Source organism: Tamandua tetradactyla, chromosome X (assembly GCF_023851605.1).
Source record: "Tamandua tetradactyla isolate mTamTet1 chromosome X, mTamTet1.pri, whole genome shotgun sequence".
Lineage (NCBI taxonomy): Eukaryota > Metazoa > Chordata > Mammalia > Pilosa > Myrmecophagidae > Tamandua > Tamandua tetradactyla.
In genome coordinates this window covers 165908536-165935809 of record NC_135353.1, presented here as the reverse complement: position 1 = coordinate 165935809, position 27274 = coordinate 165908536, and the positions used below count along the sequence as shown (strand labels likewise).

The 27274-nt window shown below is 46.0% G+C and overlaps 1 protein-coding gene across 5 annotated transcripts in view; it reads left to right on the top strand.

The window, feature by feature from the left end:
• SHROOM2 (shroom family member 2) overlaps positions 1-27274 on the top strand; it is a 93307-nt gene that overhangs the window by 58402 nt on the left and 7631 nt on the right. For 2 of the 5 annotated variants that reach the window (XM_077145408.1, XM_077145406.1), the window contains exon 2: positions 25687-25815. In XM_077145408.1, coding sequence (XP_077001523.1) covers positions 25754-25815 — 62 coding nt within the window. In that variant the 5' untranslated portion in view covers positions 25687-25753. Of the gene's footprint in view, positions 1-3874; positions 4027-4063; positions 4340-8682; positions 10476-25686; positions 25816-27274 lie in introns of those variants that run through there. The other 3 variants (XM_077145403.1, XM_077145407.1, XM_077145404.1) reach the window with 3 other exon arrangements.

Below are 27274 nucleotides of genomic sequence, written 5' to 3'. Positions count from 1 at the left end.
CCCAGGATGTAAGGGATTGTCTTGGAAGCCTCCGGCCCCTGGAGCTGTGAGCAGCATCAGCCTGGTAAAGATGTGGCCTCCTTACCCCACATCTGAATTTTCATGACCTTAGAAGTCACTGTTTTCCAGACTGAATAGATATCTTTACTTGGTTCGGCAGGGGAGCAGAAGTGGGAAGGGGCCCGGGCTGGATGCCTTCTGGCCCTACTGGTAAGTGTGGAGGTTCTAGCTCCAGCTGGGACAGTTAGCAGGTGCACGGGCACAGGGCCTCTCCCCTCACCTGGTTCTCTGAGGCTCCGCTTGGAGCAAGGGCCCTTCCTCTGTGCAGAAACATTCCAGGGCGCCTCTTGCCCAGAGGCCACAACCTCCAGCCTGCCCCAGCCTGGCTTGCCTGTTCCGCTGGGTCCCCTCTGCCTCTGCCCTTGTCCAGGTCAATGCCTTGACACGCGCCATCCTTTCCTTCTGCAGGCATGACAGGGCACCTCTCTAAAAACCTGCATTCCTTGAAGCCAATAGTAAGTGCCACTTGCTCTGTGAAAGTCTTCCTTGAGCATCCTCTCCCAAAGGAGGCAAAAAGATTTCCAGCTTGTATAGTACTGCATCGCTGTATTCATGTGCCTCTGTTTCCTCTCAAAGCAGAAACAAAGCATCACCTGGGAGGGCTGTAGAAATGCAGTCTCCACCCCAGGCCTCTGATTCAGGGGCTGCATTTTATCCAGTCCTCGCATGATTTCTTAGCTAGCACATTACAATTTGAAAAGCTCTGATCTGTAAGAACACAAATGTCTTCAATGCTGGAACTGCACCTTTCAAATCCACGCCCCCCCCACCCCACAACCTCTGCCAGAATATCTAACACAGTTTTTTGTGCATAGTATATGCGTAATCAGTATTTACTGAAAGGTTAATATGAGCCTTCAACCCACGCATATAGTGGCTTGTTTGCATACACACTGCAGTCACTTAATCCATGCTATTTAGGGAGTGATTGTTAGATACAGACCTGAGTTGCAGCAGTGATTACTTGGTCACTTTCCACATATGCCCATTTTCTACATTCTTGATTTTGCCTTCATATATTATATGCCAGTTCTTTGGGAGAAGGGGAGGGAGGAAAAACAGTCCAGGCCCTTCTTGGATTACTGACGCCAGCCTTGGAAAGAGTCGGCAGCCTGCCTATCCTTGCTTTGGGGGCACCACGGGGTTTGACCATGCACTGGATGTCCTGGTCTCAGGGCTCCCCCTGCTGGCTCCAGTGAGGGCCTGCGTGGCCCCAGCCTCGAGCTCTGGGCGGGGCTTCCGTGACAGCACCAACTGCGCCCTCCCCTCCCCGTGCAGCTCTGTGCATTTTGGGGTGTGTTGGCTTTGGTCACATATATTCCTTTTCCCTCTGACTCCCTCTGCCGACCTCTACTTCCGGGTGGCCTGTCTTCCACCAGAACTCCGGGCTCTGTTTTCTCTCTAGGTGACCTCCCCTAGGCTCCACCATGTAGGCGAGACCCAGTAATTTCCTCTCTGAGGACAGCTGTCTGCAGCCTGGGCAGCTCCCAGCCCCTCCCCAGGGCACGGCAGAATCTACACGTTCTGTCATGTAGAGTCTGCGGTTGTGCCACGAGGTGGCTGAGTGTTGATCTGGGGCAGGTGTAGACTTATTTACCATCTGTCTATTACTTTGAAATAAAATGGTCTAGACTTTTGAAAGCAGTTCATATTTTTGTTATGAGTGGCCTTTTCATTTTGTTTATGGTGTCTATTTGCAATGAATAACTCCTTTATTCAAGTGAGGTTTCTATGGTCTTGAGACTTTGGCAGAACTTTTAGGGAAATATCATGTAGTTTCAGAACTGAGGCATAAGTTGCTTAGTACTCCCCCTTGTTAATGATTAGAGGAAAAGTTTCCTGTTTCTAGTTCTTTGTTCTGACTTTAAAAATTGGGGCGGGCCGCGGTGGCTCAGCGGGCAAAGTGCTTGCCTGCCGTGCCGGAGGACCTCGGTTCGATTCCCGGCCCCAGCCCATGTAAAAAACAAACAAATAAACAAAATACAAGAAAATGTTTAAAGATGTTTCCCTTTCTTCCTCCCATCCTTCCTTCCTTCTCTCTGTCTTTCCTTCCCTTCCTCCGTCTCTCTTTAAAAAAAAAAAAAAAAAAAAAAAAATAATTCCTAGGTTAGCCATAGCATTCAGTCTAGTGATGGTGAACTTCCAAATTGTATACTGATGTGCTAATAATCAGCAATTTCTTTCACTGATTTTCCTAGCAATTTGTAAAGATTGGGCCTTTGGGTGTGGAACAGGGGTCAGCAAGCTTTTTCTATAACAAACCAGAGAGTAAATATTTTGGCTCGAGGGTCCAAGTACTCAATTTTGCCTGAAAGCACAAGAACAGCCATAAGTAAGATAGAAACAAAGAAATGTGGCTGTATCAAACTTTACCAAAACAAGCCAACAAACAACCAGGCAGCTGACAGATGGAGTTGACCCATAGGTTCAGAAAATAGCCATCAACTGGGGTTACTGCTGAACTTGATTATTACTGCCCGAGGAAAAAGTAGGTTAAGGATTTAAAGATCAGGAGTTCTTGGGATAAAAGTTATAAAAGTTATAAAAGTCAACACAGAATGAGCTTAGTGCCAAGTAAGGGGGCTCTTGGTGCTACACAGGTGTGGCATGTAATCCACCCCAGGCCACACTGAGAAATGCAGACAGCTGCAAGTATTTTGAGGATGTGAAGAGATCAGAACCCCTGTGCAATGCTGGTGGAAGTGTAAACTGGTGAGCTCCTTTGGAAGAGTCTGCCAGCCCTTCAAAGTTATACATGGAGTTAGCATAGGCCCTAGGCTGAAGAGAAATGAGAACATATATTCATGTATAAATGTGTACAGAAATGTTCATAGCACCATTATTGATAATAGCCAAAAAGTAGGAAAAACCCAGTGTTTTTCAGCTGATGAATGGGTAAGCAAAATGTGGACTATCTGTACAGTGGAATATTATTTGGCCCTAAAAAAGAGTGGAATGCTGGTCCATGCTATACCATGGATGGCCTCTGAAAACATTATGCTAAGAGGAAGAAGCCAGAAGCAGAAGTCCTTGAGTTCTGTGACTCCATTTCTATGAAATACCTAGAATAGGTCAATCCAGAGACAGAGGGTAGGTTAGAGGTTGCCAAGGGCTGGGGAGTGTAGGAGACTGGGGAGGTGACTCCTGGGCCTGACATGTCTTTTGGAGGTGATGGGGAAATATTTTATTTTATTTAAATTTTTTTTTGGTGGGGGGGAGTGCATGGTCTGGAAATCGAACCCGGGTCTCCCGCATGGAAGGCAGGCATTCTAACCACTAAACTACCCATGCACCCCAGGAAATATTTTAAAGGTGACTGTGGTGGTGGGTGCACAGTCTGTGAATCAACTAAAAGCCACTGATTTGTGCGCTTGAAATGGGGGAATCGTAGGCTAGGCAAATCATTTCTCAATAAGGCTGCTACAAAAATATCCTCACCTGGTACAGGACGACTGTAGCAGAAATAGTAAGCAGCAAAGATGACCCCTCCTTGTTGCTTGGATGAAGGAAGTCCAGGAATCGAATCTCCACGTTTGGATCCCATGTGGATGAAGCTCCTCTGAGCGCCCCACGCCCTGGGTTCCCTGGGTGAGCGGGCGGCCGTGCGCTGGGGAGGCCGCCCCGGGCAGGGCTGCTGTCGGGCAGCGCTGGGGGTGCGTCTCTCCCGCTGCGCGCCCAGGAGGTCGGCTGGGCGCCCTCCCCTTGGAGAGCCCTGGAGGCAGGCACGCGCCCCAGGACACCGGCGCCCTGGCCGGGGCCCCTCGGGGGCGCCAGGCTCACGCGGGAGGCTGACGGCCGGCTCTGTGTGCCACAGGTGGAAGAAGGCAGCCGAGCCGCGGCCGTGGACAAGTTGCTGGCGGGAGACGAGATCGTCGGCATCAACGACGTGGGTCTCTCGGGGTTTAGACAGGAAGCCATCTGCCTGGTGAAGGGGTCCCACAAGACCCTGAAGCTGGTGGTGAAAAGGTAAGCGCTGCGTCTCGCGCCACCCGGGAGGGAGGGCAGCATCGGCGCGGGGAGCCGGCAGGATGGCCTGGACCGCCTCCTGCTTCATCCTTTCTGTTGTTGCGTCTCTTTTCTTCTGGCCAGGGGCAGGGGTGTCTGTGCTTGGACTTTCCTCTCTTGGCTGTATGCATCCAGCCTCCAAAACGTAAGCGTCTATGTTGTCGCTACTGAGGTTTACGTATACGTGAGTTTGCATATTCCTGTCTTTCATGTGCAGGTAATGGAGCGCATTCTCTTCGCAGACATAAGACTAGCTGCCTGTGTTTCAAAGAAGGTGGGATTTTTGCTCAAGGTGGCAGGCCACTGCATTTTCAGTTTGTATGCTGCAAATAGTGTGGTTGCCTGGTAGGCTTTCAAAGTCAGGGGGTGAGGTGTCCTCGTGCTGACCTCATGTCTGTTCCTGTAACTTAGATGGCAGAGAAGAACTGGGATGATTAAGTTAGGTTGGTACTCTTACCTATTCAGAAACTAAAATAATGTTCCCAGGCACCCTCAAGGTATCTGTGACTTACTGTTTTCCTTATGGAAATAATTTTCCACGTTGGTTATTATAGTTGTCTGATTAATAGTAAAGTGTTTGCATATGAAGATTCTTAGTGTATTCTTTAAAAGTTGGCTGTCAATTTTTGAAGCCAAAATTTTATTGAGAAATATCCATACACATACAGTCCAGCCTTATTATACAATCCATGGCTCACAGTGTCATTACATAGTTGTATATTCTTCACCATGGTCATTTTTAGAACATTTGCATCACTCCAGAAAAAGAAAGTAAATATTCATGTATGGGGCCGGCTATGGTGACTCAGCAGTCAAAGTTCTCGCCTGCCATGCCAGAGACCCAGGTTTGATTCCTGGTGCCTGCCCATGCAAAAAAAAAAAAAAAACAACCTCAAATATGCCGTTCCCCTTACCCCTTCCTTATTGACCCATAATATTTTAATCAACTCAATTTTGACCCTTTATCTTCACCTATTATTTATTTATTTATTGTCCTGGTTTTTGCTTTGTTTTGTTTTTACTCCTCTGCCCCATACTCTGGATAAAAGGAGCATCAGATACGCTTTTCACAATCATGCAGTCACATTGTAAAAGTTGTATCTTTATACAATTGTCTTCAAGAATGAAGGCTACTAGAACACAGCTCAACAGTTTCAGGTACTTCCCTCCAGCCACTCTAATACACCATAAACTGAAAAGGGATATCTATATAATGCATAAGAATAACCTCTGGGATGACCTCTCAACTGTTTGAAATCTCTCCGGCTAACAATATTTAAAAATAATTTGGCTCAAGCATTTATTCAAGCATTTATCTTTGATTTCTAGGAGTCATTTGAAAATTATTTTACTTGAAAGATCTTACTTTTTTTTTTTTTTTTTTTGCCCCCTTAACACCAGATGGGAGGTTCAGAAATGCAGAAGGAAAAAATTGTCATTCTTGGCCACATCCGCTTAACTACCTGATTTCTCAGATGTATCAGCTGTCCAAGAATACCTTTTTGTTGACTCCTTATACTTTTTCTCTCCTTGTAAATCAGAGGGGAAATCTTGGAACAGCAGTTCGGAAGTCATTGGGGCAGATGGGACATGAGAGACACTGTTTATCATATAATAATTTCTTTGTCATCACCCTGTTGACCTCCTGAAGGCAGTAGATTTGCTCTCACAAGTTTCAGTTAGACTAGAAGTGCAGCCGTGACAGTGGCAATGGAAGCTTGTTCCTCAGATATGACAAGGAGTTATAAACTGTGTCTGGGAATTGATAGCTTTCTCCTCCACGCTGAGTGGGATCCCCTCTTCTTCTGTGCCCCCAAAACACTGAACCTTGCTCTTTGGGTTGCTGTGTGCTCTTGGTCATCCATGGGGAAAGCCCAGCTCTTGTTTGATGATGCAGGACACTGGACCTCACCAGACTTCCCTACTCTAGTGCCTGGTGCACAAGGATACACGGAATAACTGAGTTATTTGAATTAGAGGGACTTGGTGGAAACCTTGGGTATCTGGCAAGGAGCTGCATGGGAGTCCTGATGTTGGCGTGTTCATACAGTTACATGTGTATGGGCTGGGGGCCTTGTCTGGGGTGTGCAGCCATGGAGACAAGAGACACAGTCCTTGATGCCTTTGGGGACAGAATTAGGAGGCAAGAATATTTTCGCCAACTCTAACAAGATAAAAAGAAACGTTGGTCAATATAAGGGCTCAGTTATTCTAGGCTCCAAAAAATAGGTTATAATAACAAAGTCGGTATAGCCGTTACAGATAGAAAAAGAGACTTTGAACCCTAATACAGAAATAGATAAAAGACATGAATAGACAGTTCATAAAATGAGAAATGCAAATAGACCATAAGCTTATAAAAGATGTTTAACTAGGAATCTGCAAATTTGTTTGCCATCAGGACAGAAACCTATGCCTGTCGAGTTGACAAAGTTTTAATATAACAGTGCCCATCCTTGGTGAGATTATGGGGCAATTATAATGTTGGTTAGACTATAAATTAATCAACATTTTTGCTGAGTAGTTTGGCATGTATCAAAAGCCTTAAAGATAGTGCATATCTTTCATTCAGAATTCTATTTCTAGGATTCTAGATATTCAGCAAAGGGAAATTACTGAAAGGAACCTGTTGAATACTATGTAGACATGACAAATGATGTCAGTATTTATTGTCATGGAAAGATGCCCACATGTAGTTGTGTAGGAAACAAAGTCTGTTAAAAAGCTACTTATCCCATTAAAAAAAAATGTAAACAGAAAAAATTCTGGGAACATAATATTGACTATTACTATAGTAGTGTTCCTGCTTTCTGTTTTCCTTGGATTGATATGTTACATACAAATATATTTTTAATTGCTATTTTCACAGTATTTATTGCTTTTATGATAATCAATGATGTAGAGCTCTTTGTGTTGTGAAAGAGAAGATGACTTTGGGATCGGTGCCAGTCTGCTCCGCAGGAGGCAGCCAGGAAGTTTGATCTGCAGGAAAGTGGCCGCTGCATGTGTGGAGCAGAACCCTGAACTCAGGGGGTCCCGGGAGCCTGCCAGTCTCTCCCGAGCTGACCACGCCCTCAGCTTCCCATTCTGTGCTGGGAGGTGCGCTAAAGGCATTTGAAGTGCGCTGTGATGCGCTGTGATCACGACCAAACGAAGGGGGCAGATGCAGGCTACACTTTACTCTAAGGGTGACTTTTCATGTCGTCTTTTACTTTTTAAAGTAATACATAAATGGTAAAGCATCCTCATTCAAACATCCAGTGGGAAAAAGTAAGCCGTTCTTCCACCTTTTTTCTCCATTTTACTTCTCCAAAACACGGTCTCCCCTCCTTTGAGCTTCCTTTTAGAAAGATGCCGCTTGTGCATTTACATCTTCACACCCCTAGGTGTGCCTGCATATACGCAGCTATTGCCCCTTTGCAGCCCAGTGTGGCTGCCCCGTGTGCATTTAGTCTTGTGTTGTACGTTGCTTTTCTGGGCTCATGCTGCCTCTTGGAGATTGTTCCGTGCTCGGTTCCTTGAGGTCTCGCTCGTGGTTTTCTTATCAGCCACTGGGTGACGCAGTGTATGAATGTTCCACTATTTGTTGATCGGATCCTCCCTGGTGGATATCTCAGGTTTCCAGTATTTTACTGTAACAGAGAGCCTTGCAGTGTGATGTGCTCGCACCTAAGTCTTTACGTATGTGCTTATACAACATTCTAATAAATCCCTGGCGTAGGAGTTTTTGATTCATGACTTATGAGCATTGTATAATTTGACGATTTCCAGATTTCTCAGACCATTTGCTTTCCCGTGTTATCTCCAACAGGTGGTATTTTCAGTTTTTTTTCTTCTCAGTGTGCATGTGAGAGGTAAAAGTGGTTTTATTGTTTAAATTGCATTTCTGCAATTCTGAATGAGGCTGGGCGTCTTTCCATATGTTTAGCATTCATTTCCTTTTTAAACTAGAAGCACCTATTTAAGGATATCGAAAGTCAATCTGAAATCTGTTAAAGGAAAGCCTCCATGCCGTACGGGAACCAGTTGGTAGACAGGATGATAAGGCCAGGGGGGATGTGTGAGTTGATTTCTTTGACAGGTAGTAAAGAGACTCAGGAGAGCCACAAAAATTTGCCCTGGAGATTTGATGAAAACCACTATGTAGTTTTCATCAAATACTTTGGGTTCTGTATACCCAGTTCCTTATTTTTAAATTTTTTTTATTTTAACATTTGTTCCCTCTATTATTTATTTTTATTCCATACGTTCTACTCGTCTGTTGACAAGGTAGATAAAAGGAGCATCAGACACAAGGTTTTCACAGTCACACTGTGAAAGCTATATCATTATACAATCATCATCAAGAAACACGGCTACTGGAACACAGCTCTACATTTTCAGGCAGTTCCCTCCAGCCTCTCCATTACATCTTAGATAACAAGGTGAAATCTACTTAATGCGTAAGAATAACCTCCAGGATAACCTCTCAACTCTATTTGGTATCTCTCAGCCATTGACACTTTGTCTCGTTTCTCTCTTTCCCCTTTTGGTCAAGAAGGTTTTCTCAATCCCTTGATGCTGAGTCTCAGCTCATTCCGGGATTTCTGTTCCACATTGCCAGGAAGGTCCACACCCCTGGGAGTCATGTCCCACATAGACAGGGGGAGGGTGGTGAGACTGCTTGTTGTGTTGGCTGGAGAGAGAGGCCACATCTGAGCAACAAAAGAGGTTCTCTTGGGGATGACTCTTAGGCCTAAATTTTAAGTATACCCAGTTTCTTTTAAGTGAGGGTTCTGTATAGAGTGATCCTGTGGTTTAGATAGAATTTAATAACTTAAGCAATATGTATAGCAAGAAAGATACAGAAGCAAACTGAGCCATTTACTCAAATACTAGGTATTAAGCATTTTTGGTCAAATTTATGATTGATTTTTAATGATACACTTAGGTGTTATTTTGTCTACAAGGAAGAAAGCAGATCTTCAGTGGTGCATCATTTAGAAGTGTTAGTGAATTGGTTCATGGTGGTTTCTGTTGCTGTCATCCAGCATATGGAGAATTATTTCCCTGAATCCTGAAGATGGTACCTGGTAAAACTGCACATGAACTCTTTGTTGCTTTACTTATTACAAAAACACCACAAGAAGGCTGTCATGGTCATATTCATGGGTCAGTTTGGCCCGGTGGTGGTACCTTTTTGTCTGGTTGGGCAAGTGCTGGCCTGTCTGTTGCGATGAGGACATTTCATAGAATTAAATCATGATCACGTCAGCTGCACCCACACCTGATTCCACGTGTAATCAGCCAAGGGGAGTGTCTTCTGCAATGAGTGATGCTCAGTCTAATCACTGGAAGCCTTTTAAGGAGGACTCAGAAGAGACAGGCTCTCTTCCTGCTTCAGCTGGTGAGCCTCTCCTGTGGGGTTTGTCCAGACCCACCATCAGAATTGTCAGCTTCACAGCCTGCCCTGCGGATTTTGGACTCTGTGTTCCCATGGTCGTGCGAGACACTTTTATAGATTTTATATTTGCAAGTGTTCCCTGTTGATTCTTTTTCTCTAGAAAACCCTAACTAATACAAAGGCTTTTAAAACTATTTTCTTAAATCCTTAACATATATTCTTCTCTATTTAAATTTAAATTCCTCCTTAAATCTCTCCATCCGCCCTGTTCTCCATCCCCACGCAACCACTGATCTGCTTTCTCTCACTGTAAATTAGTTGGCATTTTCTAGACTAGTATATAGAGCTCCAAAATGGATCGTGTCCTCTTAACGAGAAGTGACTCCTTCATAAAAGAACACTCAGAAGGCTCACAGGCTGAACCAGGCATGTGGAAGTATCACCCACTGCCAAACTGAAAGCAGGACCACATGAGAAATCCACTTGCTTGACCCTTGATGCACTTGGTTCAGCTGCCCAGTGGCCTCGGCACCCTGTGAAGGGGTCTCTGTGACAGGGACTGAGATTGGGCCAGGGTTCTGGGGTGAGGCCTGGCCACCACCTCCCTAGCTGGTTAGCATTTAGAGAGATTATGGGAAAGGCAGTCTATTTGCTAAAATCTAAAACATGTAGGCATAGCTTCTAAACCCAGTGTGGCTGGTTGATCCCGGGCTGACTCCTGCTGCCCGCTGACGCATGGCTGCCGTGCACCTTTTATGGGGTGGGCTTTTAAAATGATGGTATATGGGGCGGCCAGGCGACCCTGTGGCCAGGATAGGGTTGCAGTAGGCACGTTTCACAAGGTAATGGGATCTTGTCTTGGAGCAAGGACAATGTGTAGCTGGCTATTTGGATGCTGGGGCTTGGAAAGCGATACGTTCGTTAGGAGACACACGGTTGCTTTCTCTCCCCAGCCAAGTGTCCCTGTCAGGACAATGAGGAGCACTCCCCTTCTCCCCAGGGAGCATCGGCTGGCGACAGAGAGCAGGTAACTGTAATCCATATCAAGCACGCACGTGTTTTCCTCCCTGAACCCCAGGCAGGGGCTGAGGCACGAGGGCACCTGCGGGCGGCAGGGACCATCATGGGTCTGGGCAAGAGGCTGAGAGCAAAGAACTGGGCGTCGTGAGGCCCCTTGTCCCAGGTGGCCGAGAAAGTGGATGCTTGCAGGGAAGTTCAGGGGTGGATGTGGTATGGTGTCCTTTCATTATGTTCATTATCTCTTTATACAGTCTGCATCTGCAGTTTTTTCCTGGAGATCCAGGCCCCACCCCTGGAGATGACGATCTGGTGGTCTGGGTGGATCTGATTGCTTGTGCTTTGACAGAGCGCCACAGCTAGTTTTCCTGGGCAGCTGCTGTGGTTATGCCATTAGCTGGAGGAAATGGCCGTGAAAAGGTTAAGGTCCAGAAGGTGGGCTGCTGGTAAATTTTGCTGCTTCATTTAGAGAAGGATGAATGGGAGAGGGCTGGTTAGCCTGAGACCCTCGAGAGGTGTTGAGGAAGGGGCAGCAAGGTCCAGACAAGCCAGGATGAATGGAGAGACCAGCGAGGCTCTTGCATGCAGTACTTGCTCAGGGCTGGGGACTCCATGTGGCAGGTGGTACTTGCTCAATACCTGGGGCTTCCTCTACACTGCAGTACCCACTCTGGGCTCCAGTTTTCCTCTGTCGTGCAGTACTCACTCAGGGTTTTCCACGGACCTGCAGTACTCACTCAGTACTTATGACTACTTGTGTGGCAAACAGTACTCACTTACCACCTGGAGCCACGTCTGTGTTGCAGTATTAATCTGGCGCTAGAAGTGTCTTCTGTCGTATAGTGCTGACTTAGTACCTGTATTGCATTACAGCGCTCACTTGATGCTACAGGCTTCCCTGGCCTGTGTCTCTGGCTCAGTGCTGGGATTTTCATGCTTTCTGCAGGACTCACCCTGTGCCGGCGGCTCTGTCTGGCCCACAGGACCTGCTCAGCGCTGCCTAGCTGAGCTTTCCTCACCAGCTGCTCTGGAATAGGCCCGTAAAAGCTGTATGTGTTGAGCGCTAGGACACACTCATCCAGTCCCTTCCTATGTGCTTTCCGTACCATGAGGAAGCCTCCTGAAAAAGCACACTTCAGTTTCAGTGTCCTAGGGAGAATTTCTCTTACTTATGTCACATAAATTCTTTTCTAAAGCTTATGACGGCTCGCTGGATCTTTTTTCTCAGTCCTCATTTTAATGCTGGTTTTGTCTGCAGTGAAGTGCAATGCTGTTAGCCGCTAGCCCTCCCCTCTGTGCTGTGTCCTGAACATACATCCTGGGTTGCACACATTTTGTCCGGGAGCTCCCCGGCCAAATTGTCAAAAGGATCGATTCATATTGTCTCCTGTGTCTTTAAGCCCTTTGTGATTCTGATAGCATCTTCTAAGCTTTTATTGAGAAGCACAATAACACAGAAGGGCGAGGTTCTTTGTAGGTGTGCAGGCTTACCTGGACTATGTGAGGTGGTTAAACATTTGAAGGAAGGAGGTTTCAAATCTAGTTATAGTGCCCGTGCTTGCCAAGACAAGGTTTCTTGCAGCAAGGGTTTGCTTTGGGATGTTGCTGAGTTGCAGTGAAGTTGGCACCTTGCCAGGACTGGGCTCCGCCCACCTCCCCACAGCCCCTCTGGCACTGGCCCCTTGGACCTGTCCTTGAGTAGGCAGCTCTGCCCCACAGCATGTGCAGGCACAGGTGTTCTGGAAGCCCTGAGAGCTCGGCCACCAAACACATTGGTGGGGCAAGGGGAAGCAGCTGGCTAAGACATCACCAGTTTGTGCCCCTCTGTCCTTCCCCTCCCACAGGGCAGAGTCAGTGTATGTGCGTGACTGTTCTCAGTAGGGTGCCTGCTCAGAGAAACCCAGGCTTCGGAGACTGGGCTGCTGTCACTTTGCTGAAGGTCCAGGGGAAATTTTATATTTTGAGTTTTGGGGGGATTATTGCCATTTGCTTGTTCTAGTTTGCTAGCTGCAGGAATGCAATATACCAGAAATGGAATGGTTTGTAAAAAGGGGAATTTAATAAGTTGCAGGTTTATAGTTCTAAGGCCATAATAACGTTCCAATTAAAGCAAGTTTATAAAAATGTCCAAATTAATGCACGAACAAATGTTACTTTCACTCAAGAAAGGCCAATGATGTTCAGGGTTTCTCTGTCAATTGGAAAGGCACGTGGTGAACATGGCAACGTCTTCTAGCTTTCTCTCCAGGCTTCTTGTTTCATGAAGCTCCCCAGGGGTGTTTTCCTTCTTCATCTCCAAAGGTTATGTGAGCTCTAACGCTTTTTCCAAAGGGCTCCAGGAAGCAACCCCACCTTGAATGGTGGAGACACATCTCCATGGAAACCACCTAATCAATAGTTACCACCCACAACTGGGTGGGTCACATCTCCATGGATAATCAAAAAATTCCCACCCAGCAATATTGAATGAGGATTAAAGGGTATGACTCTTCTGGGGTCCACCGCAGATTCAAACCAGCACAGTGCTGTTCTTATTTTCTTATTAAAACAGAATAGATGCTAAAGTTTATGCTAGGCAGGTACCCCAAGTTGTTTAGGCTATTTTCCCTTATTGTTTGATTAACTAAAATCAGTGGTGAAGAGTAAACCGTATAGATTAGAAATCCTTTATTTGGGGGGAAGTTACTTCTATTCAGAAATAGATTTGGTATATGGTTTAAGGGATCTTTAAATTAGGAAAGCGGTTTGATGATAAGCATCTCCGATACTTAATATTCTAAATAAAGTAGAAAGTGATAAATTGGTAGGATTCTATTTTTCTTTTCTGCCTTTATTAAAACAAAAGTAAATTTGTAATAAAGGAACTAAACCTTTATAATATGTAATACATGCTGATTACAGAGCCATGCTGATCAAATTTAGTTTGAAAATGTTGATGCTTTCTGATGTATTAAAACATAGAGAATGTTTCACTTACCTGCATTTTTTTTTCTTGCATGGGCAGGCACTGGGAATCGAACCCAGGTCTCCGGCATGGTAGGCGAGAACTCTGCCACTGACCGTGACCTGCCCTTACCTGTGTTTTTATTGGAGGTTCGAGAGGAACTGTGACTGCTGAATGAATGAGTTTACACTGTACTGCTTAAATTCATTTGAGGGTTGAGGACTTGAGAAATTAACAATGAAGCTTAAAAATAGCTTTTTAAGAAAAGGAGCAACTGTATTAATCGTCACAAGAATCCCAAATCCCCAGCATTAGGAGGAAAGATTTATCGGTGCTCTCAAGTTGGAAAGGTAAAGGTTCTGGTGAGGCTTTCGAGAGCGGCCTCTAGGAATGTCTGCTCTTGGGATTTGAGGACGTAAGGATAGGGGTCAGGTCTGGGCGTTTGTCACTGAGGAGGAGGGGCCACCTGGGGCCGGGCCAGCAGGCCTGTACGAGGCAGGGACAGCGCAGGACGCCTGCTTTGGCTGCTGCCCAGGTTTCCTTCCTTCCTTGAAGCCAGAGAAGGGCAGGTGGATGAAGCCTTCCCCAGTACCCCTACTTCAGGGAAAGACTCCCCTCTCCTACCACACCAAGAGAAGAAGCCTCAGGGAGGGCTCTGGGCAGGGTCGTGCTTCCGGAGGGGCCCGCGGCTCTGTCCGCCAGCCGCCGAGCCCCAGGATGGATGGGCCTCCCTCTCACTGCCGGTGCCACCCCGTCCACAGGTGGCCAGCTGCTCCAAGCGCAGGTGCAACAGATCTCCATTGGGGGAACGGCTGTACTGATGAGTCTGCATGCGGCGTGGCTTGAATTTAGTTAAAAAAAAAAGACAGTTTCCCACTGTACTAAAATCCCCCCAAAAGCACAGAGGATAGAGAATACAAGTCTACCTTAAATGACTTTCTTGCTTTGATTTTCCCACTATTAAACTCTGGTTCAATAAATTTAAGGGTACAGAGAGCTGTATCCTTCCATCCTTGGCGAAACTATATGAATTATAAAATAAACATTTTGATCCACTGTCTAGCATAAATTGATCATGTGAGTAGACTGACAACGGTTTATTTGTAGGACTGGGAAATTCAGCTGTATTTATTGTCTGTTTATTCTTTTTACCCTTGACTAAGTGATCGAGTATTGTCAATCCATTCCATTAGAACTGTGTTCCCCGCCTTCCAGATCTGGCCAGGGGCCCTTTGCAGTGAGGCTGACTGTGGTCTTAGTGCACTGATTGCCAGGGCTGTGACTGTCCACAAGTGGTATTATTTAATAGTTCTCCAAATATTTAAAGGATCTGTAAAAAGTTTGGATTAAAATCTATTCATTTTCCAGGCTTCTTTGGAGACAATTTTCTTTGCCTGAACTAGCATTCGAGTATTGCCATATTCCATAACCCTGCAGAGGTGTGCCCTTCTTTGCATTTGGGGACTTCTTGGTTTTCTTAGTAAATTTCCTGGACTTTGTTTTCAGATTTCACAGCAGAGTTTTGTTTCCTTTTCTGGTCAAAGTTCAACATTTCTTTGCTGTCCCATGCCTCTAAAATCCCCTTCTTTGGTCACTTTCCCTAAACTTCCTATGTTTTCTGTTCTCTGTTCCTTTTGTAAGAGAAATGCATTCTTTTTTTTTTTTTTTTTTAGAAATGCCTTCTTATCCCTTTTGGCATCTGTGCTAGTGTGAGGCTGTTATGTACCCCAGAAAAGGTCATGTTCCTTTAATCCATTCCTGTGGGGGTAGACCTGCTGTGGGTGGGACCTTTTAGTTAGTTTGTTTCAACTGAGATGCCACCTGTCCATTCCAGGTGGGCTTTGATTCTCTTACTGGAGGCCTTTGTACTAGGATAAAACACACATGAAAGCTAAGAGACAAAATTAAGAGAAACACACTTTAAAAGCCCCAGAGAGACAAGGTTATACCCACTGAAGCTGAGAGAGGAAGCCGCTGAGGCCAGAGGCTGGCAGCAGTGTCACTCAGAAGGGAAGGACCAGCAGATGTTGCCATGTCCCTTTCTATCTGACCGTGTAGCCCAGGCTCACCTGTAACTCGTCTTCACAGAAGGTATCGTCCTGTTGATGCCTTAGTGTGGACATTTTCATGGCCTTAGAACTGTAAACTTGTAAGCTCATAAATCCCCATTGTAAATGTCAACCCATTTCTGGTAGATTGCATTTTGTCAGCTTTAGCACACGAAAACAGTATCTTTTATTATGGAGATGCTGAGAGTTACTTCGTCCCAAGAGGGGATATGAGAGTAAACTGGGAGAACAAGGTTAATGTGTGTGTACCTTGCAGCCTGGGGTGAAATCCCAGCAAGGACTCTTGCAGGACCTCATTCCCTTCCTTCACGTTTATTTACATGGTCAGGTTTCTGCATCTACAGCATTTAAATGACTGTAATCTTCAATCTCTTGTTGCTTTCTCATTTTGTTTTGTTTTCTTTTTTGTGAAAAAATATATATATACAAAAAAAGCAATAATTTTCAAAGCACATTGCAACAGTTAGTTATAGAATAGATTTCAGAGTTTGGTATGGGTTACAATTCCACAATTTTAGGTTTTTACTTCTAGCTGCTGTAAGGTACGGGAGACTAAAAGAAGTATCAGTACAAAGATTCAGCAGTCATACTCATTTGTTAAATTCCACCTTCTGTGTATAACTCCACCATCACTTTTGATCTTTCTCCCAGTCTTTAGGGGTATTTGGGCTATGCCCATTCTAACTTTCTTATGTTGGAAGGGATTGTCGATAATATGGGATACAGGGATGGAACTAGTGGTTGTTCTGGAGAGGCTGGCCCCTCTGCATTTCAGGACTTATCTGGTCCAGGGACCCATCTGGAGATTGTGGGTTTCTGGAAAGTTACCCTAGTATATGGGCCTTTGTAGAATCTTATATATCTTGTTGCTTTTTTTGTGTAACTGTTGCCTCATTTATATACTGATGTGTTTACTGAACATATCAATAACATTTTTTTTCTTTATTCTTACATATAAGACTCAGATGGCCCTGTTTTCAATCCTTAGGGTTTTTTTGTATTTAGTTGTATGAGCACTCACGCATTTGAATGTCCTGAGTTTCTTTGTCAAAAACCCAGTCTGTTGAAATGTAGTCTGTGTGGTTGAATGGGTGCCAGTAAATTGCAGTGGTGCTCTTTCTGAACTCCAAGGTGAGCTCAGCTATGTGTTAGGCCATTGGAGGGGTGTGCTTTAAATACAGGTGGTTTAGACAGAGTCTTTGGAACACTTGGAGCCATCTTTGTCATTTTTTCGCAATATTAGTAGGTTCATAGAGGTGAAGATTATTAGAGTTTATAGGAAAAACTAGTCATTGGGCACTTTCAGTTCTGTGTTCCTGATGTCACACTTCCATGGCAATCTTTTCTGCTTTGGTACCTGGGAGTAGCCTTGGAGACCGAAAGGAGAAGCTTGCACTTGCTTGTTCTGAGTGAGATAAGGGGAAACCCAGTGGCTGGTGGAGAGGCACTTTGATTCTTTAATTTCGGGGGATGCTGGTTCTGGGCCCTGGGGTATGTTTATACCGCAGCTTCGATGTCTTATAGCAGTTTCAGCTATTTGAGTCGTTGGAGAACCATCTTTACTTAGTTCTCTTAGTAGCTACAGGCAGGAATCACTTAACTGTTAGGCAACAGGACTCAAGATTTTATCAAGTATGATGTCGCTATCCACAGCCCTGCATGGTCCACACCACGAGCCGGGAAGAGTTTCTTGCCAGAAATGCCAGCTGGGAAGAGGTGGCAATCTGCTTTTTTCTTCTAGTAACTCACAACCAAAGGCTAACCAACTTTAGGTGTTTTCACATGTCTTGATACATTAATTTAAGGCATATTAGAAGCACTCCAGCAAAGTGAAAAGAGCAGACCTGCAGGTGCTGTCTTCTGGGAGCTTACAGTGGAACGGGTGTGGTAAGGCAGGGATGGGAAGCACAGGGGTGTGAGCCCAGAAAGGGAAGAGGGAGTGATGGAGAGAGGACTCACACAGTGATAGAGGACTCACACAGTGGTGGAGGACTCACACAGGGGTGGAGGACTCACACAGTGGTGGAGCACTCACACAGTGGTGGAGGACTCATACAGTGGTGGAGGACTCATACAGTGGTGGAGGACTCACACAGTGGTGGAGAACTCACACAGTGGTGGAGCACTCACATAGTGGTGGAGCACTCCCAATGGTGGAGGACTCACACAGTGATGGAGGACTCACACAGTGGTGGAGGACTCACACAGTGATGGAGGACTCAAACCTTGAGAAAGTCTCCTGAGGACAGGGTAGCTGATCTATCCTTTGAAGGCTGAGCTGGGTTTAGAAATGCAAACTTGAACCTGTATCTGCTATACCAGGGGCCTAAAAGCAGGAACCACAAACGTCTTAAAGAGAATGGCAAAGGGTTGCAGCAAAAGGGGAGTGTTGGACATCAGAGGTGCCAAGGTAGCTTGGGGCTAGTACAGGACTTCATTCCCCTTGAGTGGGCATCTGAATCCCTGAGTCCCCTGCCTAGGGGAGGGCTGGTGCTGACAACCCTGGGCAGTGCTTCCTGATTCTGCAAGACTGGATGGGGCTGAGAACTTGGAGAGCCCAGGGATGGGGATGCTCTGGACCCTGGGAGCACACTTAGAATCCCTGGAGTAATGGAGAGCCTGAGAGTGTGCAATCCTTTCTGTGGGAAACGGGAGCTACTGAAGGTTCTGGAGTCAGAGGGAAACTGGCCTACTCAGAGAGATAGACAGGCAGGAGGGGGAGGCAGAGGCGTGGGAGAGGGAGGGGCTGGGTGGGAGGCAGCCTGCCAGGGCTGTGGCTAGAAATAGAAGGAAGTGAGGGTTCATTTTGTGGTTGCAGAACAGTGCTTTCTATTTATTTATTCTTGGAAGAATAAGAGGGGTGTTTGCAGTTACCCCTGGACACAGTAAAATCCCCTTGCTTCCAGCCCTCACCCATCTGTACCCTCTGTGGGACTCACCCCTTGGGGCCTCTGCACCCCGCTCTCTTCCTGGACTCCGGGGCCTTACATAGGGGGCTGGTCCTGGCCCTCCCTTGGTCCCCCTTCTCCTTCTGTGCCCCTGACTCTTGCTTCCCTTTAAGATGCCCCAAGGCCTCCTTGTTAATTCTTTTTTCAAGATCCCCCCCCCCACACCCATATAGGCTACAAGCCACCCCCACACTGTGCATCCTCCACTACCCCATCACAGTTTCATGCCAGGGGATCAGATTTCCGCCTTTTCCAAGGTGAGCTGCAGAGAGCCAGGTCCCCCGAGGACCCCCAGCCTGGCGGCCTGGGTGGTGCTGACTTACACCACCCAGGCCGCTTATTTTCTGACCTGGGCTTGTTTGCTTTATTTTAAAAGGTCAGGGGAACATCCGGAGCCAGTGTAGTTTTTTTTGTTTTATTTTGTGTTTTAAAGGAGAAAAGGGGACTTTGTTCGTCTTCATATGAATAATGAAGATTTCTTTGAGGCACTTAGTCTCATAATTTTCAAAAAGACATTTGAAGAGAATCCTTGGCATGTCCAGACCTATTATCCTTTCAGTGCCATCCTAGTATTTTTTTGTATATGTGACCTAAACCTCGTCCTTTCTAAAAACCAAAGTCCACCTAGCATATAAAATGTCATTTTTTAAAGTTAAGGTTAGGTGTGAGTTAATTTTAGTGTGTCATTGGTGGGAAGACTTTCAGGGGATCCCCTTTAGATCGAATGATTTCATCTGGAAGGGGGCCGTGGTGCTGCCCTGTGTTCTCAGCTGGCTCCAAAAGCATGTTGGGAAGTGGGCCAGGCTTTAAGCATCAACCATTATTTCCCTTTGTTCCCTTTACTGGCCTTTAATTTTTTCCATGCATTCTATTTTATCATTGAAAAATATCACTTAATAAAAACAAGCTCTCCCCTAGACACGGTGATAACCAGGTCCTAAGTAATCTTAAAATGGGGTGGCTCCCTCCCCCTGTCTACGTGGGACATGACTCCCAGGGGTGTGGACCTTCCTGGCAACGTGGGACAGAAATCCTTGAATGAGCTGAGACTCAGCATCAAGGGATCGAGAAAACTCCTAGAATGAGCTGAAACTCAGCATCAAGGGATTGAGAAAACCTTCTCGACCAAAAGGTGGAAGAGTGAAATAAGACAAACTGTCAATGGCTGAGAGATTCCAAAAAGAGTCGAGAGGTTATCCTGGAGGTTATTCTTATGCATTAAGTAGATATCACCTTGTTATCCAAGATGTAATGGAGAGGCTGGAGGGAACTGCCTGAAAATGTAGAGCTGTGTTCCAGTAGCCATGTTTCTTGATGATGATTGTATAATGATAAAGCTTTCACAGTGTGACTGTGTGATTGTGAAAACCTTGTGTCTGATGCTCCTTTTACCTATGGTATGGACAGATGAGTAAAAAATATGTATAAGAAATAAACAAATAATAGGGGGAACAAAGGTTAAAATAAATTGAGTAGATTGAAATAATACTAAGTGGTCAATGAAAGGGAGTGGTAAGGGGTATGGTAGGTATAATCTTTTTTTTTCTGTTTCCGTTTTATTTCTTTTTCGAATGGATGCAAATGTTCTAAGAAATGATGAATATGCAACTAAGTGATGATATTGTGAATTACTGATTATCTATGTTAATGTTTTATTTCATTTGTTAAATTTTTTTTAATTAATAAATTAAAAAAAAGAAAATGTCAACTTGGAAAATTAAAAAAAAAAAGTGGGGTGGCTGCGGACTGAGCCCTGTGCACATGGAATTGCTGAGCCCCGTGCACAGGAGCAGTCAGACCCCTTTGGAGGTGACCTGCACCCCCCCAGTCACTCCCCCACCTCCCATCTCCCCTGTGCCATGTGGCCAGTGCTCAGAGTGTGACCTTTTTCCCCAGGGCTAAACGTTGCCTCCTTCCTGTGCTCCAGGCCTGGGGACCAGCCTTGGGGGCGCCTGTGAGCTCCGTGCTCCCGCCCCTTTCCATTCTGCCTCCAAGGGTCCCTCCCAGCTCCCCCCCTTCCCGGTCCCCCTGTCCCCTCCTGGGGTGAGCCTCTGGCTCTCCTGCCCTGGGAGGTGCCCCCTGCCTGGCCTCCGTGCCCACCCCCTGGTCAGCAAGTGCTGTCTGGGCAGCGGCCCATTCATCGCTGTTTGGTATGGACCCCCGGGGACCCCCTCCCTGCAGGGCACTGGACGTCGCCCGCCTCGGGGGACAGCCAAGGGAGCCAGCGTGGCCGGCTTGGCATCGGTGTGTTCTTTTCCTAGGCCTGTGGTTGTGTGACGCTATGTGCTCCAGGAGGAAGATGCTCCCTCACTCTTTTCAGAAGTAGACTTCAGGTTACCCTCTATTCTGATCACCTCTGCTGCAATAAAAATCACCCCCACATTAGTCACCTCACATAGAACTTCCAGTTGTGAACTGGACCCGGAGAGTTCCCCTGACGTGCTGTGCACTGGTCACCGTAAGGCGAAACGTTTGCCGTGGACCCTGTAGGGCTCAGCTTGTGGTTCCCTTCGCTTGCCATAGAAAATCTGCAGCCGGGAGTTAATCGCACCTAACGGAAGGGTGGGGATACAGCACTCTGGGGCCAGTAGCAGTGCTCCTATTTAACTGAGCTCGCAGCAGTGCTGCCTGGTGGGATTCCTGCTGTGATGGAAAGCCCAGCACGCATCAGCCAGGATTGGCTGTTGAGTGCTGGAAATGTGACTAGTACAACGGAGAACTGAACTTTGGATCTGACTTCATGTGATGCATTTAAATAGCCACCTGCAAGCCAGCGGCTGCCGTCTTCTACCACAGACACTGAGAGGTGAAGAGCTTGTCCCCTGTGCTGTGCCTCCTAAGTGGCCACACTGGGATCTAAGTTTATCTGTCCAGGGGCAAAGCTGGGCATTCAGGCAGGGTACTGCGGATGTACTGTCCCTCTTCCACAATCACAGGGGCCTCTGCTGGGGAGCCTTTTACAGCTGCAGTTGCCCCGAAGCGTGGGGCCCATGGTTCAGGCATTTGGCTGGGTCCCTGGGTTTTTCTCCATGTCACCCATGTCAGGGGCTGTGATGCTCAAGACGCTTCTTTCACTCAGGCGTCCGGCAACTTCACCCAGGTGGCTGGGACAGCTGGACCTGGCAGCTCTGTCCACGTGCCTTCCCCGGGGCCAGCGTGGGCTTCCATACAGCTGGACAGCCTCAGGGTCGTTGAGCGTCTCACACAGTAGCTGGATGCCTGCAGAGAAGACGTTCTAAGAGGTCCAGAAGGAGCACCAGTTGCTCCGCCTTCTGTCACATCAGCCAAGTCATTTAGGCCAGCCTAGATTCAGAGAGAGAGGCTTAGGAGGGGCAAGGAATTTACAGCCATATAAATCTACCACGAATATTTTATGAGAACATCATGTATTGCTACTACCTGTACACACATTTGCTGATCCCTCAGTCACTGGAAAACTATGAATCCTTAAAGGATTAGCAGTTGTTAACCAGCCACAGATGGAGGAAGCGCTACTTCCAGTAAACAGCAGGGACAGACTTGGAGCGCTGTGTGCACAGAAGATCTCTGAGTGATGGCACGTGTCTGGAATCCCAGGGCACACAGCAGGGAGTGGTCGTCTTGAAACGCGGCCCGGGAGACATGTCACTGGTTTTCAGATTTGTAAAGCCATCTCTGAGTTTTCTGTCTGCAGCTCAGCTTTTATGGCATGTGTACCCATTTCGCCATCCTCCTGGGGTAGGACCAGGAGGCTCTCTATAGCTGGCGTGATGTACGAAATCCATCCAGTCTTAGGCCACTTAAGATGGGTTGCTTCTTCAGCAGGTTCCAACAAATGAACCATTTTCTGCATAGAAAATCGTTGATGGTTAGTACGTCCTGCTGTATTGGAATTATTAACTACAAAGTAAAGGGTCAAAGTTTTCTTTTGTTCAGCACATATACAATTTTTAAATAGGTTTGTTCTTCCGTCACATAGGAATAGCCTTTGTAAATACATGGGAAGGCTTCTGTCATTTTAGGTGTCCCACACTTTCCGTCTAGTGGAGAAAAAGGGTGCAAGCACCATACTGCCGCTCTCGCCAGCACTTCTGCCCGTTTGTCTGTGTGGTGGTTACCTCAGGAACCCACGGCCAGTAGCGGGGAATGAACTTTACCCACAGACTGCACTGGCCCATCAACATGTGGCGCTTCCCTGCTTCTCTCTTCTGTAAATATTCTAATCCTCTGTTTCTTTATGATGTGCACCACAGAAATCTTAGGCAAGTGGGTCAAACAGAAGTCTAGTTGAATTCATCATAAGTTCACTGTATGACAAACTTGAGTGCTCTAAAAAGTGTGTCCGTACATCTGATGTGCAAGATCCAAAAATGGTCCATTTAATTATAGCATTTATCTTTATGTGTACACACTGATGTACATAATTCAGGAAAAGTGCCCTTCTCCTTTACATTAAAGAAATTTGTTCCTAGAATGTGTAGTTTGGGTGAATTTTAAATGGTTTGCATTTCTATACCAGTATTTTCAACAAGTTTTGTAGTTACAGGTTTAGCCTTTGTGGACTCACAACTGAAAGGAATTACTAAGGTGTTCTTTTAAAATCTGTTATTTTTAAGGTTGTCACTTAGTGAGAACTTGCTGGGAACCTTATTTTTTTTCTTTGTATTTTTCCCCTTATATTCTTTGTTATACCTTCATCAGTGATGATTCATAAAGGATGTTGAGTATAGTTTTGAGTTTTTCCTTTTTGTAGAATTTTATTGGGGAAATGTCCACATGCTACTTATAATTCATTATCACAAGATGTAAAGAATTCCCAAGTGCAAATGTTCTTGAAAACCCCAAGGCCGCCCAAGAAAATATGACCACTACAAAACTTATACAAAAATGTTCATTGCAGCATTATTCATTATAGCCAAAAAGTGGAAACAATTCAACTATCCTTGATTGATAAAATATCCCATGCAGTGGCATATTATTTGGTGCTAAAAAGGAACGAAGTAGTGATATATACCACAGCACGGATGGATCTTGGAAACATTATGCTAAGAGAAAAAGGCCAACCACAAAAAACAAACAGCAGTGAGTCTCAAGACCTAATTGGTGTTAAATACCCAGAAATTCAATACAGTTTTGAAGCTAATCACTTGAGTGTTGCAAAAGTTACTAGCGCAAATCATTCTACACTGTTAGAACCATGAGTTAGACAAACCCTCTCTATTGCTCTTCTACGTCGTCTTTTTGTTTCTTTCTTTGTTTTGCCTCTAGTGTCAATCAGGCTAGTTTATTTCCTTCATTAATTAAGTGTAAAAGAAGATGAAGGAAGTAGATATAGCACAGAAAGATTCATCCCTAAATGAAATCCACATGGCCAGAACCTTCCTTATGAGGAAATTCTGTGAGGCACAGTTTTGGATTCACAACTTTTTCACTTCTGGGATGTGACGGATTTCTCTCTTATGTTTCCTTGCCAGTGCATGTAAAACTATTACAAAGTGAATCGGGCCCACATTTTCCTATATATTTTTTCTCTCCTTAAAATGGTCTGAATCATCAAAAAATTGTGTTATAAAATTCTTTTCGGATTTATTTCCTACTTGTTAATATTCTTTAATGCTGTTGCCTGCTTGGAAAAATGAAATATTTGATCTCCATAAAGTACCTAAAGAGGCTCCTGAGCTTTCAGGTCACGATTGGGCCATGAACGGCCATACGTTAGACATGTGGGGAGCAGCACTCACTGAGTACTATACAGACAGCTGGGAAGCAAGCCTGGGGGGTGGCACCCCCACAGCATCCTGCTCTGGCTCCTTATTCACACGGTGGAAGTTCCCAGGGCATCTGCAGCAGGCATCTGTACTGGACACACCATGTCACACCTGGGCAGGTGTGGCCAAGAAGCAATAAGCCAGTCTCAGGGCAATGGGGACTGTGGGGCAGGTGGCTGAGACGATTCATGCTACGTTGCGAGGCCCAGGTTTCCACAGCCTCAAGCCTGCTACCTGGGGGCACCACTATTTCCAGGGAGCCTGGGGTGACGTCACACATACCACTGAGAGGGCAGAGGAAGGAACAGCCCTGGGTCTTCATTAAAGACAGGACAGCCTTTATTTGCTTGGCTAACTCAGTAAATACATTAAGATAAGCAGGCTAAAACATGACAGGCGAACCTAGTGCCGTCCCCCTCTCTACATGGGACATGACTCCCAGGGGTGTAAACTTTCCTGGCAGCATGGGACAGAAATCCTAGAATGCACTGGGACTCAGCATCAAGGGATTGAGAAAACCTTCTCAGCCAAAAGGGGGAAGACAAAAATGAGACAAAATAAAGTGTCAATGGCTAAGAGATTCCAGAGGTTATCCTGGAGGTTATTCTTACGCATTATATAGATACCACCTTTTCACTTAAGGTGTGATGGAGAGGCTGGAGGGAAGTGCTAGAAAATGTAGAGCTGTGTTCCAGAAGCCTTGTTTCTTGAGAATGAATGTATAATAATGTAGCTTTCGCAGTGTGACTGTGTGATTGTGAAAACCTTGTGTCTGATGGTCCTTTTACCTACCTTATGGACAGATGAGTAAAACATATGGATTAAAGATAAATAAATAATAGGGGGAACAAATGTTAAAATAAATTTAGTCAGTTGAAATGCTGGTGATCAGTGTGGGGGAGGGGGTATGGTATACACAATTTCTTTTTCTTTTTTCTTTTTATTTCTCTTTCTGGATTGATGCAAATGTTCTGAGAGGTGATCGTGGTGGTGAATATACAACTATGTGATGATATTGTGAGTTACTGATTATATACCAAGAATGGAATGATCATATGGTAAGAATGTTCGTGTTTGGGTGTTATGTTTAAAAACGATTAAAAAATTAAGAAAAAAAAGATAAGACGCTAAGCTATGTGTAAGCTCTTCTCCAGCCCAGCCCCTCCTCCCCAAGGAGGCCAAGGGCCCTCTGTTAAAATGGCAAAAATAGAAGATTCTACTCTGATTCTTACCGGGAGGGGGTGGGACGAGATATACTCATTTGTGTATTTAAAAATAAATATGAAAATTTTGAAGATAGCATTTAAGAATAACTTTGGAAGAATAAGGGCTAGTTCACAAATTGCATTAGGGCAAATGAGTCATTAAGGAAAGTTTGAAAAGAATGTTCTTGCCCAGCTGCAATGGAAAGCACCTGAAAGTGATCCCAGCAGTCACGTGGCTTCCTTCTGTTCTTATGCTCCTGTCTTGGTGTCCTTTGTGTGCCGTCCCTGAAGTGTCTGTGCTCTTTCAGGAGGAACGAGCTGAGCTGGAGGCCTCACTCCTGGCACGCCACCAAGTTCACCGACAGTCACCCCGAGATGTCAGTGTCTCAGTTCGCCACCCCCAGCCCTTGTCCTTGGCAGGCCCAACACCATGCCAGGTAGGTGCTCGCGTCCCCCAGCGTGGAAGGGGGCAGCATCCTGTTCTCTAGACATGGTATCCGCCTGCCCTGCTATGACAGCATGTCGTTTTTCTTCAGCACGATTGTTTTGCCTGATGAGAGGGCCGTTGGCTCTCTGTCTCACCGTGCCAGGGTTGCTATGACAAACAGCACAGAGTAGGTATTTGCGATGGGAATTTATTGGCTCGTGGTTTTGGAGACCAACAGACGTCCAACATGAAGATGTCGACCAGCGGTGCGTTCTCCGCGAGTCTGTAGCAGGCTGCTGCTAGCTTGGGGCAGCCCTGAGGGCTCCATAGCCTGCATGACTGCCTCTGTCACATGGCTTCTGCCCCTCCTGCTCAGTCATCTCTGTCTCGGTCTAGATTTCCTCCCCTTATAAGGATTCCAGCTGTATGGATTGAGAACCACCTTATTCAGTTTGGCCTCATCTTCACAAATGAATCCACACTGTAACTCATAATACCATCTTCAGAGGTCTCAGTGACAAGTCAGTTCACACCCAAGGACTGGGCCTTTGGACTTGAACTTGCCTTTATGGGGGGGCGTGATTCAGTCCTCAGCGCTCTGCATTACTGGTAGAACTATCAAAATTTTTCACTGGGCAGGCAGGTGTGTGACACTTGAAAACAATAAATAATCAACTGTCAAGAGAAAGGCCTAGCCAGTGTGGTTTGTCATGATCTTGTTCCGTGACAAAGCAAGAGCCGTGGACTTCACTTTTCAGCTCAGTCCCTCTGGGGAAGCTGAGCAGGGCACGAGCAGTCGGTGGTCTTCAGCCAGGAGGGATGGGCATTGTGGAGGGCCAGGAGCAATCAGTCAGGCCCAAGCAGGAGCAATCAATCAGGCCCAAGTAGGGAAAGTCCCACAACATTGGGGCGGAATGTCCCCAAGAGTTAAACAATAACCAATGTTAGGAAACAGAGAACGGGATGTGTTTTGGCAACAGCTAACGGCATTTTTCTGCTTCTGTGATACATTGCTTGCTAGCAACTGCAAACCACAACCTAATTTTAGCCTTTATAAGCACACCTTGAAAACCTCTAGGGGCTGCTCTCTGAATCTTCCTTCTTGGAAGTTTCTGAGACAGTTGCCGGCCAGCTAATAAAGACTCCAAATTGGCTTGTAGTTTTGAATTATGTGGTCTCTCTTTCGGTGTGCCCCACAACAGGCATCAGCATCCCCAACATGCCCACAACCACAGCCTTCTCTTGAAACTTTTACCCATGGAGTTGACAGCAGGAGATATGTAGGCACCACAGGTGATTCCTAAAATTCCCTGGGTGCTTCTGTGTACAGCCCTCACCATGAAGCCTCCCTCCAGCCCTGCCGTGGACTTTCGGGGGCACTGTTTACCCACAGGGTGCCAACCAGATGACTTCAGTGGTCAGTGGTGCATACCCTCATTCGTCCTGTTATAAGGATGACGGTAACAGTG